Source organism: Henckelia pumila, chromosome 3 (genome assembly GCF_033568475.1).
Source record: "Henckelia pumila isolate YLH828 chromosome 3, ASM3356847v2, whole genome shotgun sequence".
Taxonomy (NCBI): Eukaryota; Viridiplantae; Streptophyta; class Magnoliopsida; order Lamiales; family Gesneriaceae; genus Henckelia; species Henckelia pumila.
In genome coordinates, this window is record NC_133122.1 from 174966606 (window position 1) to 174983722 (window position 17117).

The 17117-nt window shown below is 38.7% G+C and overlaps 2 protein-coding genes across 2 annotated transcripts; both read left to right on the forward strand.

Annotated features, from left to right (window-relative positions):
• Nucleotides 1–662: 662 nt before the first annotated feature.
• On the forward strand, nt 663–3015 carry LOC140890000 (cytochrome P450 CYP72A219-like). The gene is made up of 5 exons (XM_073297747.1): nt 663–936; nt 1247–1467; nt 1550–1794; nt 2123–2507; nt 2590–3015. The coding sequence occupies exons 1-5, from the start codon at nt 663–665 to the stop codon at nt 3013–3015; spliced, it is 1551 nt and encodes a 516-aa protein (XP_073153848.1).
• A 6776-nt stretch (nt 3016–9791) lies between these two features.
• LOC140890001 (uncharacterized) lies at nt 9792–12857 on the forward strand. The gene has a single exon (XM_073297748.1). The coding sequence runs from the start codon at nt 9792–9794 to the stop codon at nt 12855–12857; it is 3066 nt and encodes a 1021-aa protein (XP_073153849.1).
• Nucleotides 12858–17117: the final 4260 nt, after the last annotated feature.

The following is a 17117-nucleotide window of genomic DNA, read 5'->3' on the forward strand; positions in this document are numbered from 1 at the left end:
ATCAAATTCCCCCTACTTTACAATCAATTTCCCTACAATAACTCTTCCTCCTCCAAATGTGATTTCTAAGTTATGTATGACCATGCCTAAAGGTATATCAAATTGAAGTTGATTCCTCTCTTGATCAATCAAAACCCTTTCACACAATGTACAAGCTTCTTTCAAACTGGTTTTATATTGTTCTAATTTTTGGTTCAATGATGAAAATTAATAAATTAATAAACTCACTATATAATTGGCTTCTATATTTGCCCTACAAAATTGTTAAAACCAAATTTCAATGTCACTCAATCACACACATTTGTATCATCACATCATTATTCTGAAATGGTTGTATTTTTGTGAATTAGGCATTTCACTTTCAAATGTAAATACATTTATTTCAAAATTGGATCGATATTTTAGAGTTGAAGGAGACAAAGCAATTATCGATACACGCTGTAAAAGTAATCTACTCGTACTTGCGCAAGATTATTTGATATCAAAAATACTAAATCTAAATATAAAATCACAAAATATACATAATTCAATTCAAAGATCTGTCGCAATATTATTATGACTATTGACTATACACATTATCAACTCTTAAGGAAAAAAAATCAGTTCTCAATGGACAACCTATTTATGGAGGTTGGCGGAGCCGTAATATTGGCTAAGTATCAATGGAGTTTCCGTGTCTCAGTGTTTCTCTCTGGTGTGCTGTAGTTATACTATTTTGTATATGGAGAGTGGTGAATTGGGGCTGGTGTAGGCCTAAAAAACTGGAAAATTTCCTGAGACAGCAGGGTCTCAGGGGGAGCTCGTATCGCTTCATCTGCGGCGACACGAAAGAGATTTCCGGGGTTAATGAAGAAGCAAGATCTATGCCCATCAACTTTGATGATGATATCAAGCCAAGAGTCATGCCTTTTTATTACAAAACCCTCAAGAAATATGGTACGTATTATATATCTTATGTTTGTCAAATGATCACTTGGGATCAAGTCTTTTTTGAACTTGTGACATCCTGTGCTTAAACATGACATTAAGAGTGGAGTTTGGAAGATGGATTTGAAATCTATAGATTTTTATTATAATTTTATTGTTTATACGTCCGCCCAAATTATAATTAACATGAAATAATAATATATAAATATGTAAAAATGTGGACTTGAAGTCAACAAAAATATATTTAATATGATTGATATCTATGTATTTTGAAATATATCAATTCAAACATAGTAATAGTATAAGGGTAAAATTTCAGGAAATGGCGGCTTCATTTGGCAAGGGCAAACACCCACAGTTGTCATTGCAGATGCTGACCTGATAAAAGAAGTAATGTCCAAGAATTTTATCTACCGGAAGCCCAAAAACCCGAACCCGCTAGCCAAGCTGCTTGTACAAGGATTACTTTTCTACGAGTCCGATAAATGGGCCAAACACAGGAAAATCGTCAGCCCCGCCTTCCATATCCACAAGTTGAAGGTTATTGAGTTATCGAACATGATAAGTTTTTACAAACAGTAACAAATTAAAGAGCTGACTTTTCAATTGGCAATTTGTGCAGCTTATGATGCCAGCTTTTTTTTCTAGTTGCGAAGAAGTCATAAACCAATTCGAAGAGCGAATTATGGCGGATGAAACGAATGAAATAGACGTGTGGCCTTACTTGAAAATCTTAACAAGCGACGTGATATCAAGAACAGCATTTGGTAGTAACTTTGAACAAGGTAGAAGGATATTTGAACTTCAAAGGTTACAGGGTGAGTACAGGACCAAAGCTTCACAATCTGTGTATATTCCAGGATGGAGGTAATCAAATTATATAGCTTATGTCAAAATTCAAATACCATTATCGAACATGACATTCTGGGATTTGGATCTGGTTTTGTGCACAGCACGTCACAGTAGAGGATCCAAGTCCGATATTTTGGTTCTGACACCAGACTTAAGATCAAAAGTTTGTCACTACGCCCGAAGCTATATATGGCGGATTTTAGTGATATTATTCAAATATCTTAACTCGTACAAGTACAAGTACTAAATAGACATTCAATTTTTGTACCATGTACAGAGTCACAGTGTATTATAAGGTAAGTAATTATTTTGTAACATACATCTATGGTTTCTTTCTAAGCAGATTTGTACCGACCAAAACGAACAAGAGAATGAAGAACATAGAGAAAGAAATCCAATCATTGATAAGGGGAATGATCCACAAAAGATTGGAGGAGAAGGAGGAGGGGAAAGCTTGCGATGACGACTTATTGGGCATATTGTTGGAATCAAATTTCCAAGAAATCGAGCAGCGTGGAAACAAGAAATATGGGATGAGCATAGATGAAATAGTAGAAGAATGCAAACTGTTCTACTTAGCCGGCCAGGAAACGGCTTCAGTACTTATCGTTTGGACACTGATCTTATTGAGCAGGTACCCCGAGTGGCAGACTAGAGCTCGAGAGGAGGTTTCACAAGTATTTGGGAGCAAACCACCCGATTTCGACGGGTTGAATCATCTAAAAACGGTAAGGAAAACCCATACCAACACGTGGATATAAATCAATTATAGCACTTATAATGTGATCGCCATATATATACATATTGCAGGTTACCATGATTCTATATGAGGTGCTAAGACTTTATCCGCCGGTGGTAGCTCTTAGCCGAATGGTATTCGAAGAAACCAAATTGGGTGACTTCACATTGCCAGCAGGGGCGCAGATTATGCTGCCTATAATAGTATCACATCACAACTGTGAAATATGGGGGGACGACGCGATGGAGTTCAAGCCAGAAAGATTTAGCCAAGGATTCGCCAAGGCCCAAAAGAAGCAGGGCATATTCTTTCCATTCGGGTGGGGACCTCGAATCTGCGTTGGACAAACATTTGCAATTATAGAAGCAAAAATGGCTACAGCTATGATGCTGCAACGTTTCTCCTTTGAACTTTCGAAGTCGTATACGCATGCTCCTCACACAGCTTTAACTCTTCAACCCCAGCATGGGGCTCACTTGGTCTTGCACCATCTATAGGGAGTTACATGTTGTCGACATCTCGAGCATGTCATTTCATGGAGGGTTCGAAATATTTACATTTCCTTCCAGAGCCACTTCAATATATTTGAAGAGCACTTCACTTTCCTGCACAATTGCTCATCACTTTATATATCTCTCTGTTATATACTCATGTTTATACTTACTAGACAGTTGTGTTTACTTAGTGACATTAATTATATATAGATAAATAATACTAAGATCATTAAACTAATTTTATAGGATGTTGAATAATGATGCATAAACAATCACATGTTTACTTTAATGGATCAATTTTGTGATTTATACTATGATTAAATGAAGAGTTACAATTTTGTCCTTTGTGTATAATATATAATCTTAATTTTTGTTTTTATTTGTAAAATTGGGATTGTGATTTTCATTGAAAATTGTAAATTATTATTAATCCACATGTAAATTATTTTAATTGACCAAAATTATTGAGTATAAATATTATTTATTTTTTAAAAAAATTAATAAATTAAGTTAAATTTTTTTTTTCCCATTAACAAGGATAAATTCTAATGAAATGCATTAATCATATATTAAATTATTAGATTTTTTTTATGTTTTATAATTTTTAAATGGACATTTCGTATATTTAAATTAAATGAAATGTATTAATATATCTTAAATTATTTGAAATTTATATTCACGTTATATAATTTTTTTAAATGAGATTTTCACATATTATTTTTTTGGGAAGTAAATTAAGGATATTAGTGTAATTTTTTTAATTAAAAACATAATGATTATTTATCACATCATTTATTTGTGATAAATCATCAAGGTTTAAAATATAAATTAGGTAACTATGGATGAACTTTATGAGTTAATACGGGCCCTAAAAAATCAAGTAAACATTTGATTGCTTAGGATTATTAATATAATCCTATACTTATCATAGCAAGTAAACGCTATAACTTATAACTTGTAACTTACTATTCTAAATATATATATATGAGTTGAATTGTGAATTTACTCAAATGTCCTCTCATTAATATTTTCATCTTCAATTTAATGTGTTTAATAAATTATATAATTAATTTTATCCTTATTTATTTCATTTAATAATTAATATTGTTGTCATTTTCAATAATTTTTAATGTGTTTTATGTCATTTTATATATTAGTCAATGATAATTAATTAAGTTTATTCATTTATTAATAATTGGTGATATTTAATTAATGTCTTAAACTAAAAAATTAATTAATTGAAAGTTATTTTAATTTTTTTTTATCTATAAATCTAAAAAATTATTCATTTTGTGGACTTATTTTATATGTTATCGTTTTAGTCGTGTTTTTAGTTTAAAAAACTTTTTTTGGTATAATATTGTTGGTACTAAACCAAACATTTAAGAGAAGCAAAAAATTAAATCCAACTATTAAATTTAACAATCTCAACAAACATTAAAGCAAAACTAAACATTAAATTGAACCATTAAATTTAGGAAAAATTGCTTTTTCAGTCCTGAATGTTTGTTTCTTTGCGATTTTGGTCTTTTATATTTTCATATTTTAGTTTTAGTCCGCTATCTTTATTTTTTGGCAATTTTAGTCATTTTTCTGATGTGGCGCTGATTTAGTGCTAATGTGGAGCTGACGTGTATATTTTCACGTAAACATTTTCGAATAAAAAGGACTAAAACTGAAATATGAAAACATAAATGACCGATGCAAAGTGACAAACATAAAAGACCGAAATTACAATTTTTTCTTAAATTTATCAATTTGGTTCAAGGTAGTTAAATTCTACAAATTGAAAATTACCTTAATTTTTTTGTCTATAAATCTAAAAAAATTATTAATTTAGCGGAATTATTTTAACTTTTATCGTTCTCGCAACGTTTTCAGTCTACTTAACTTTTTAACATAATATTTTGATTATTAAACTTTCAGGAAAATAAAAAATTAAATCGAATGATGAAATTTAACCATCTGGTAAATGTTAAGTGAAATTTTATATCTACCACGAATTTTTTTAGTTTTATCATTATTTTATTTTATTTAATGATTAATTTTATTGTCAATTTCAATTATTTTATTAGTTTTTCATGTCATTTTATATTTATAGCTGAGACGATGACTAATTAATTTATGTTTATTTATTAAATTGCTAATACTTAATTTATTTCCTAAAGTAAAAAGGTTATTAATTGAAAATTTATTTATTATGATTTATTTATTTATTTATCTATTATTATTTATAAAATATTAATTAAAAATTTATTCATTATTATTATTATTATTATTATTATTATTATAAAAATATATTATATTATTTATTATTATTTTTATAACTAATATTAATAAAATAATTATTATTATACTATTTTATTATTTTAATAATTATTTATTTTTATTATTTTTTAAAATATTATTGTATTAAAAATATTTTAAAAATTATTCATATTAATATAAAAGTTAAATTAAATTAAATAGAATAATTTTATAATATTATTAATTTTTTTGAGATAAATAATATTATTAATTTATTATTTAATAATAATAATAATAATAATAATAATAATAATAATAATAATAATAATAATAATAATAATAATAATAATAATAATAATAATAATAATAATAATAATAATAATAATAATAATAATAATAATAATAATAATATCAACAATGAGTAGTAATTATTTTTTTTACTTAAAAATATTTGATTAATAAAATAATTTCAATCAATTCTTTTTTAATTTTTTCGATACCAATAATTGAAATGAAATAAAAATATCATTCCATTTCTTTTATTATTCGATTCCAAAGTTAATTTTATTTCTTTTTTATTTCATTTTAATATACCAATCATTCCTTAAGAAAATTACTACCAATGAAACAATCAAACAACAGAAAACCACATGGAGAAGAACCCAGAGCCGTGTCCAAAATAGAAGACAACAGAGATCAAGTGGCGAGGGAGAGAAAACAAAAATGAAAAAAACAAAGCATTATGGCAAAACCGAGAAGAAATCAAAATGGGTAGGAAGGAAAATAGTTGAAGCAATTCAAACGACACAAAGAAATAATGAAAAACAATGCAAGCATTTTAAACGACGAAGGCATTGATTTGCGGGAAAATAGTGCACCGGTCAATTAATATCATGTATAATATTAGGAAATAATGATAATAAAGAATATTATTATTGTACTAAAAAAAGAATATTATTATTATTATGAACCAAATGGATAGGGATGACAATGGGGCGGAGCGAGTACGAGTTTGTTGTCCCCATCCTCGTCTTCGAAATTAAAACTCACCCTCATCCTCGTTCCCATCCCCGGCCCCGAACCCGAATCCATGGGGATTGAACCCCCATTCGCGTCCACATCCCCACTATGGAGATGGAAATGGGGTGGGGATAGGGGTGAATCCCCAAACCCGTGTAGATTAAATCCTCGAATCCGTCTCCGTCTCCTCCCTGGTTGAAATATTAAATTTGTTCTTAAAAATAAAAAGAAACGAAGTAGGCGGCCGGTTTTCAGTATACACGTGAAATGCAAGTCTATATTTTAAATGTAATTAAAATTATTATTATTAATATTAGTTTATTAATTTATTATTATTATCGGGTCTATCGGGGCGGGTTCGGGGAAGGAGATTGCATCCCCGTACCCGCCCCAGTCCACTACAGGAATTTAAAAAAATCCTCGAACCCGAACCCGAACCCGATAACACCCCTTCAAACCTGTCCCGTTTCGGATTTTTTCCGTGGGTACATGAACTAGCAAGGAATATTGTCATCCCTACAAATGGAGGGCATAGTAAAAACCAAGTACGACGCATTAAACACAAGGTCAAAAATGTAAATACACAAATAGAACTCGTATATTTATAGGATGTATAGAATAGAATAGAATAAATATAAATATAGATTAGGAGACAACGATAATAATAATATTATTATTATTATTATGAACAAAATGGAGAACATAGTAAAAACCAAGTTCGAGGCATTAAACACAAGGTGATAAATATAAATACACAAATAGAACTAGTATATTTGAATATAAAAAAATAAAATATAGATATTGATTAGGAGACAATGACAATAAAGAATATTATTATTATTATGAACCAAATGGAGCACATAGTAAAAACCAAGTACGAGGCATTAAATACAAGGTAAGAAATATAAATACACAAATAAAACTCATATATTTTTAGAGGGTATATATATAAGTATATATCTATATAATATCGAATAACACAAATAATATTAAAAAAAGTAATATTACATATACTTTAATATTTGTATATTTACATCACAAAAAATTCAACACAATTTACATTTGTCCAATCTTATATAAATTGAATACAAAATCTATAATATAATAGTAAAATCTAACAATATAATAAATGAAATCTTCAATTTCTTTTGAAAGGGTCCGTGTCCTGATTAATAATTAATGATCAAACAAATAGAATTACTTAATGTAAACAGCAAAAACGAATTAAAAATTCACGTTTTGGGCCTAAAGAAATTTCAGCATGACCTATCCGTAAATAGGGCATCCCAAAAACCTGTATAACACAAGTAACAATATATACTCGAAAATAGAGTCACATACCAATTTGCAAACCTATAGCCGCACTGGCTAGGACTAAACACATGCAGTGCCGGCAAGGCTCGATCACACAAACAATAATCCAAAACAAAGTAAAAACTATCAATACAGATACATAGGGCATGTCCCCGAAAAATATAAAACTTGCTAATATGATAATATATATCTGGGAACTTGCTAATATATATGTTTGGGAACTCGACTCCACGCTCTACTCATTGGGTACCACTAGTTGGCGCTCCACCAGACGCGTCAAATCCCCCTGGATATCCTGCTATAGAATCACAAACATCCACATCATAACAGGGGTCGAAACCCAGTACGACAAACTAGGAAAATTACGACAAATATAACTGACATGAATAAAATCAAGTACAATGCAATGAAATGCAATGCAATGCGTGACAGGTATCAATGAAATAAGGGATACCAAATGGAGTCCAAATAATCGTATCACAATAATCTCAATGGCCACCCGTGCCAGGTACGCAGCAGACCTCGAATCATCACTGCTCCTCAACGCACGTAGCATGAGGGTGCGGGAGCGACCCACTCGGCCTCATGCAGTCATCAGGAGTATCGTAGCATCGAGGGTGCAGGTGCGATCCACTCGGCCTCGTGCTACCTCTAAATAATGTCACTCTCTCCAACGATGACTCAACACATCTTAATAGATCAATATCGATAGCCGTCAAAGGAGTAAGGCTCAACGTGCTATAAAAAATTGTCAACGTGTTTATTTGATGCATATCCATTCATATTCAAATAAGAATTTATTTATTTTATAAAAAACAAATAGGGATTATTCTCAATTCTGCACATTAACAATCTATTCAAATTCGTGAATGCAATCATAAAATTCACATAACACATAAGCACGTCATAACTCATTACAAATACCTAATATCATTACATGTCATTATAGGCGTCGTAACGTAAACAACTCTTACGTACCTCAACCAAAAAAGTACCAATGAATTAAATCCTCGGAATATGTCTGATAATATCAACTCAAACAGATCACCTCGAATCAATTGCAAGTTCATATCAGTAACCTATTGTTCAACAAAAGAAATCGGTCTTTCTAATGTAATTTCAATTTCATTAATCAAATTCAAATCACTAACTTAACCAATGATTACTAAGTTATTACTAGAAAAATAACCATGTACCATGAGAAACTTTATACAACTAAAAATATTTTAAAATTAACTCGTTTAATCAAATTTTATTAAATTATTGCAGTATATTTGTAAACAAACAAATAATAAAAATTAAATAATAAATTAAACCAAGTGAAACATTTAGAAGTAATAATATTAGATATTTAATATTATATATTAACTTTTCAATAGTATTTTAATCTACGTCAATGGTCTTATTATATATAAAACAACATATGAGTGAATAAATAATAAAACCAAAAGACGAATGTTCTCTTACAATCAATTTATATGTAATATGATGAGCATATATGGAAAATCATTTATTCATTTAAATGATTTTTTATCCCACTTAAATCATAATATATAATTTTTTCAATTAATTGACTCACTAATTATACATGATGTCCCGGTAAGCCAGGGGGCCCGGGACACGAATGACCCGGAGTGGTAGGGCTGTATTAAGGTAGCCCAGTAGCCTCAGGAGCCCGGAAAACCAGGTCTGCAGGACTTATATAAGGCCCGTGTTTTAGGGGCATGATCTCTACGATTATCACCAACCCAAGCTTTTCGGGTTCATCGTACGTGACAGGCAAACATGGGCAACTACCACACCCACGATCCAGATCGTGGCCACTACCCTGGAATCGCGGAGTGACACTCTCACTCCAAGGCCTTTAAATATCTGGTCACAGATATTGGTAGAGGGATGTTCACCTAAATTTCCAAAGCACTATATTCATTCTCTCTAAAAAGCCCACTCTATTTCTAAGTCTAACTTAAGCATCGGAGTGGCCCCGCCGGAACTTCCTCTGGCGTCCCACTAACGTGCTTTTTATCCCCTTCTTTGGTGTGCAGTTCATCTCGATTAAGGAAGGGCAGTTCATATATCAATTTCATTAGCCCGGTCACCACGTCAGGCCCACAACACTACCCTGATAGCCCGGGCCCTAGTTTTACTACCATCATCATTGGCGCCGTCTGTGGGAAGCTTGTTCTATAGACGTAGATATGGCTTCTCATGATCAAACATTACCTGGAGACCATCAGCCAGGACGGAATATTACCATTCCCTTGGAGCAATTAGAATCATTTGTCCAAGAGGTGGTACGAAAGTCGTTGATAGCTGTAAAGCAACCACAATCAAAGGACATAACAGTGGAGGAAGAAGGAAATCAGGGTAATCCAAACCCTATTGCCCAGGTTCAAGAAGGAGAAGAAGAAGAAATCTCTTGGATGCACTCAATACAGCCGTCCATGGCAGATGAGTTGCATGAGCTCAGGAGAAAGGTACAGAAGTTGGAGGAGGGGGGTTCCCAAATGGCTTGCCCCATCAAAATTCCGGGTTGCCCTTTTTCACAGGAGGTGATAGAGGAACCCTTGCCACTAAATTACAAGTCGGCTAAAATCCGGAAATACGATGGGAGCACAGACCCAGAGGAGCACCTGGCTCGGTTTGAAAATGTAGCCATGCTACATTGCTATGGAGATAAGATCAAATGCAAAGTCTTCCTAACCACTTTGGTGGATTCTGCCCAAAGATGGTTTGAGAAGTTGGAGCCCCAGAGTGTTCAATCATTTGCCAAATTCAAGCAAGTGTTTTTGCAGCACTTCGGCAGTAGCAAGAGGTATAGGAAAACTGCCTATAGCCTTTTTGAAGCAAAGCAGTCAGGAGAGGAGTCTTTACGAACCTATATCAAAAGGTTTAACAAAATTGCTTTGGAGGTCCCGACTTGTGCCCAGGAGACCAAGATCACGGCTTTCACTCAAGGTCTTTGGGAGGGGGAATTTTTCAAATCACTGGTGAAAAAAGCACCCCGGACCTTCGAAGATTTGCTGGCTCGGGCTGAAAAATACATTAACATGGAGGAAGCTCAGAGGCAGAAAAAGGAGGTGGCCCGGCGGGAGGGAGGCCGGGAACAAGGAAGAAGTAGGGAGAACCATGATCCCATGGGGCGATTGTCCCGATATGCTCCGTACCGAGGGACCCGAGATAAGGCTGTTCATATTTGTGAAGAAAGGGTCGACACGCAGACCTCTGTTTCTAAGGAGAAGCTCTGGAAGTACTGTGCACTTCATCAAGAGTGCACTCATGACACCAGTGAGTGTCGAACTCTGCAGCAAAGACACCAACTACCTTATGCTAGAGATGGTAGGCCGGTCCCAAAAAAGCCTCGAAGCGTGCCTTGGTTTCGGGGGTCACAGACGTCGATTCCTCCCCGGGATGCCACCAGCTCTCGGGAAAAAGGAAAACAAGAAATGGATCATGCAAAAAAAGACAAAACATCTGGAGATGGGCCGGCCAAAGGTATCATTAACATGATATCGGGAGGATCTACGGATGGAGATTCCAACCGGGCTAGGAAGGCCTGGAGTCGGAGGAAAAGCTTAGGGGTGGAGGAAGGAAGGCAGGGGGCGGGGCCAATCATTACATTTGGACCCCAAGACCTGGAGGGAGTAAACTTACCCCATAATGACGCCTTGCTTATACAAGCTCGGATCGCCAATTATGATGTTCGAAGGGTGTTCGTTGACTCGGGAAGCTCAGTGAATGTCCTTTTTCAAGAAGCATTCGAGCAGATGGATTTGCAGGGGTATGAGTTGAGCCCGGTAAAAACAGCCTTATATGGTTTTGCCGGGCACACTGTCCAACCCCAAGGGGAAATGTTGCTGCCTATCACCTTGGGATCAGGAGATGAGAAGAGGACGGTCATGACAAGATTCACATTAGTGAAAGCATCTTCTTCCTATAATGTCATCTTGGGTAGGCCTGCTATGAACTCTTTCAAAGCCGTAGCCTCAGCTTACCATCAAAAGATCAAGTTCCCAGTGGGAGATAAGGTCGGAGAAGTTCGAGGAGATCAGCCTTCCTCCCGAAAATGCTATGCCGAGACAGTGAAGATAGACTACAAGAGGGCAAAACAGAATGGAAAGGTAGGAGCCTTGGGGGGAAGAGAAGTCTGTTCGGTGGAGGAATCCAAAAGCGAGTATGAAGAGGTAGAGATGGAGCCCGGGCAAACAGGGAAGTCTGTTAAAATAGCTCGGGATTTAGATGCATGGTTGATTGAAGCATTGAGAGGCTGCCTCATTCAGAATAAGGATGTGTTCGCCTGGGCTCAGGGTGATTTGGTAGGAGTTTCATCTCGGGTGGCAGAACACAAACTAAACATCAGCCCAGGTTCCCGACCTATCCTACAAAAGAAGAGGCATTTTGGGGCCGAGAAGGATAAGGTGATAGCGGAGCAGGTTCAAGAGCTACTGCGGGCCGGGCACATCAAGGAAATACAATTTCCTACTTGGTTGTCCAACGTAGTGCTAGTACCAAAGGCCACGGGAAAGGGGAGAATGTGTGTGGATTTCTGGGATTTAAATAAAGCTTGTCCCAAAGATTGTTACCCTCTGCCCCGAATTGACCAGTTGGTGGACTCCACATCCGGGTGTGAGTTGCTGAGCTTCATGGATGCATACCAGGGCTATCATCAAATTCCTTTAGCCCTGGAAGATCAAGATAAAGTCAGCTTTGTCACCTCGGGAGGTACTTTCTGCTACGTAGTGATGCCATTTGGTTTGAAAAATGCAGGAGCTACGTATCAGCGGATGATGGACAGAGTATTCCGGGAACAGGTGGGCCGAAATGTGGAGATATATTTGGATGATATATTGGTGAAGTCCAGGACCCGGGATAGTTTCTTACCCGACTTGGAGGAAACTTTTGCGATAGTTTGGCGATATGAGATCAAATTGAACCCGGCTAAGTGTATGTTTGGGGTGAAAAGTGGCAAGTTTCTGGGGTTCATGGTCACTGAACGAGGGATAGAAGTCAACCCTGAAAAAGTGAAGTTGTTGCGGGAAATGCCTTCACCAACATCTATTAAGGAGGTACAGCGATTAACCGGCCGGATTACAGCCCTGGCCCGGTTTATAGCTCGATCAGCTCATCGCAGCTATCATTTTTTCCATGTGTTGCGTAAAGCCCAGAGGTTCGGCTGGACTGAGCAATGCGAGCAGGCCTTTCAGGAGTTGAAGGAGCATCTGGCTAGCTTGCCTATCTTGGTTAAGCCGGAACCAGGGGATTGATTGTGGATACATCTATCCACTACAGAAAAGGCGGTCAGCACTGTCTTGATAAAAGAGGAAAAGGGAGATCAGAGGCCTGTATACTACGTCAGCCATGCTTTGAAGGGGGCGGAAGTTAGATATACGGAAATTGAGAAGATGGCCTTGACTCTAGTCATAACGGCCCGGAAATTGAGACCTTATTTCTTGTCTCACCCGGTAACTTTTCTTACTAATAGCCTCCTGGGGCGTATTATGACTCATCCAGATGCCTCGGGAAGACTTGTGAAATGGTCGGTGGAACTAGGAGAATATGATATTGAGTACCAGCCACGTAAGGCCATCAAAGCCCAGGCTTTATCGGATTTTTTGACAGAGGTGGCCGTTTTTGGCCGAAAAAAAGTGTGGAGGGTTTTTGTAGATGGAGCAAGTGGTGCTGGAGGCAGTGGTGTGGGGATCATCCTGATCTCACCGGCCCAAGAGAAGATTGAGATAGCCGTGGAGCTAGACTTCCAGGCCTCCAACAACGAAGCTGAATACGAGGCTGTAAGATGTTGGGGTAAGTCATATCATAATTTATTCTGACTCTCAGTTGGTTGTTCAACAAGTAAACAAAACCTTCTGTACTCGAGAAGAGAAATTGATAAAATATTGTAAGATGATTGAAGAGCTCGGGGCCAGTTTCGACACTTGGAGTATAGAGCAGATACCTCGGGAAAAAAATATGGAAGCAGACGCCTTGGCTAAGAAAGCGGCCGCGGGGGAAGGTGATTGTAGCGAATCCCTTCTGCAAAGGGAAACGGTGGCTGCCATAGAAGCCTGGGAACCGGTCCTCCAAGTAAACACATGGAAAGCCCCGATTGTCAAGTACCTAACTCAGGGGAACCTTCCAGAGAACAAAGGACGAGCCCGGATCATACGAAGACAGGCAGCCAGGTTTGCTATCTTGGGAGGAAGCCTGTATAGGCGTTCCTACCAGGGCCCTTTGCTCAAATGTTTGGAGGAAGGAGAAACCGAATATGTCTTGCGGGAAGTGCACGAGGGATGTTGTGGAAACCATGGAGGGTCTATGAGTCTGGTCCGAAGGGTGTTGCTGTCAGGATATTGGTGGCCAACTATGCAGGCAGACGCATACAAGATTTCCCGGTCTTGTGAAGGATGTCAGAGGTTCGGAAATATACAACATAGTCCGGCAAGAAACTTGACTCCGATATGGGCATCCTGCCCCTTTGATCAATGGGGTCTGGACATAGTGGGACCTTTTCCACTAGCCCGGGCACAGAAGAAATTCTTGTTGGTAGCTGTTGATTATTTTTCCAAGTGGGTGGAGGCAGAGCCTTTGGCGAAAATAACAGAGGCCGAGGTGATGAAGTTTTTATGGAAAAGCATAGTATGTCGATTTGGGCTACCAAGAAAGCTGGTCTCGGATAATGGCAGGAAATTTCAGGGCCAAAAATTGGCAGACTGGTGTGCTGAGATGGGCATTAAGAAGGTTTTCACCTCGGTCGCCTATCCTCAAGCTAATGGCCAAACAGAGGTAACCAATCGTACTATTGTTCGGTCTTTACAGGCGCGATTGCATGGAATGGGGAAAGATTGGGTTGAAGAGATCCCGAGTGTGTTATGGGCCTATCGCACCACTCCACACACTGCAACACAAGAATCACCTTTTAGCCTGGTATATGGGTCGGAGGCTATTTTGCCTGTAGAGATCGAACAGCCTTCAGCTCGGATTAAAGCATATGAGGACACAGACGAAGGAGCCCGGGCACAAGAATTGGATCTCATTGAAGAACGAAGAGAGAAGGCGGCTCGTAGAATGGAGGCCTACAGAGCTCGGGTGATGAGAGCCTATAATCAGAAGGTCCGGCCTCGGGAATTCCAAGAGGGAGAATTTGTGTTGAAAAGAGTTAATCCAGCAGGGGAAGTAGGGAAGCTAGATGCCCGATGGGAGGGACCATATCAGCTTATCAGAAAAGTCGGTGCCAATACTTGGTACCTACAAGATGGCCAGGGACGCCCCCTCAAGCGACCGTGGAATGCTTTACATTTGAAGAAGTATTTTGTGTAATGCTTTGTATTTAATGTTTTATTAATGAAGAAGTTTTATCATGAAAGAAGGCTTGACATTATATAAGCCCGGGAGGTTCCATGCCCCGGCACCCATCATAAGCCCAAGGCATATATAAGCCCTTGGCATTATATAAGCCCGGGAGGTTTCAGGCCCCGGCACCCATCATAAGCCCAAGGCATATATAAGCCCTTAGCATTATATAAGCCCGGGAGGTTCCAGGCCCCGGCACCCATCATAAGCCCAAGGCATATATAAGCCCTTGGCATTATATAAGCCCGGGAGGTTCCAGGCCCCGGCACCCATCATAAGCCCAAGGCATATATAAGCCCTTGGCGTTATATAAGCCCGGGAGGTTCCAGGCCCCGGCACCCATCGTAAGCCCAAGGCATATATAAGCCCTTGGCATTACCTACTCTTTTATTTATATATATCAGGCATTACATAATGAATAACAAGAACAGAGGAGTTCCATTGACAACAAAATATAAGAGGAGGGGCTCTTGCGGCCCAATTGCAAATAATAATTCAAAGTGCGGGGTTATTAGAGGGACCGGCATCTGCAGTTGTCTGACTCGGGGCAGCCCTCGCATTTTCAGCTCCTTGGGTGGCGGGGAGGGAGTCGATGGCCTTATCCAAGTCGGGAAAATCTCTCTTGTCAGCAGACCATAGGCCAGCTTCCTCGAATTGATCTCGGCATTTGTAAAATCCGACCTGGAAAAAGGTGTACGATCTGTCCACCACTGCCTCTTGAAACTCAGCAGAAGATAGGAAGGTTGCTTTGAGCTCTTCCTCTGACTTCAGGCGAGTTTCCAGAGCTGACACTGCTTTCTCCGCTTTATCCCTTGCGCTAGCCGCTTCCGCTTGAGCCTCTGCAGCCCGGTTTTCCGCCGCCCTCAACTCACCCGTAGTGGTGGCTAGAGCATCTCGAGCCTGCCCTAGATCAGCTTCAGAGCGGGCACGATCCAGCTGAGCAGAGTGAAGACTTTGCTCGGCCGCCTCCAGGGCTGAACGGAGACTAGACGCCACTTGATCATGACTTTGTTGTGCCATCATCAAGTCTTGTTCCAGCTTTTTGATCAACTCCGCTGCAGCCCGAGATTTCTCAGCCTCTACGTGTGCCCGATCAGTCTCAATCCGACCAAATTTGGTTGCATCTTCATAGCTGTCCACCAGCATATGCAATCCCTGAAAGCAGAGGTGTTAGAAATAGAAAACATGACACGTTCGAGACTAGGAGAAGTAAACTTACGGATATAACCCGGTTGGTGCCCTCGAAATACTTCACGGTTGGGTTTTGGTTGTAGAGGTGGAGCTGCTCCGCAGAAGTCAAGAGGTCCTTCAGCATCCGCACTTCCCGGCCAGAGGCCCCAGCTTGGAATATATTTTCCCTTGCACCAAAGGGACTAGATCCCTGGGCAGCCTGGTAAAAGGGGGCCAATGGGGGGAAGGAGGGAGAGGAAGGAGCCACCTCTTCTGGGTCACTAAGAATGACCATTTCTGGCTCCTCTAGGGTTTTCCTCTTCCACGTCAAAGGAGAGGAGGGACCGGCAGCAGAAGGAGCCGGCTCATTCGTCCACCCTGCCTCCACAGATGGAAATGGCAGGGGTATGGCAGAAGGTGAAGGAGCGGCGACCTCGGAGATGACAACTGCAGTGGCAGCCTCCTCACCTAGGCCTTGTTGAGCCCTGCGTTCCTCCGCTAGTTGAAGAACTCGGGCTTTTCTCGCTGCCTCTGCAGCCCTGGCTTCTTCCTTTTCCCGGGCAGCTGCCTTCTCGGCTGCCCGTTTCTGAGCAAAGGCCTGCTTCATCAGTCGAGATTTTTTCTTCTTAGGCGGGGCTGGGGATGCTGCGCAAAAATGATAAAAATCGGTAAATTACAAACAGCATATAAGAGAAGCAAATATATGGTAACAGTAAAGCATACCAGGGACTGGGGCCGACTCATCATATTCATCAATAATCCGGTCAACCGGATCAGTTACCCGGGCACCCAGCCCGTAATCATTCAAACTTTTTTCCTCCAGGAGAGGGGCTGAAGGAAACTTCTGGTTTTCCACTAGCTCTTGGGTTCGGAGGTAGGGTTCCTCCAACTTATAATTTTTAGGGAGCTCGGGTTGAGGAGGAAGGGCCGTCAAGAATTGGGTAGGTCTGGTTCGGGCACCAGGGAGTTGAATATAAAAGAATCTCTCTTTCCATCCCTTCCATGAG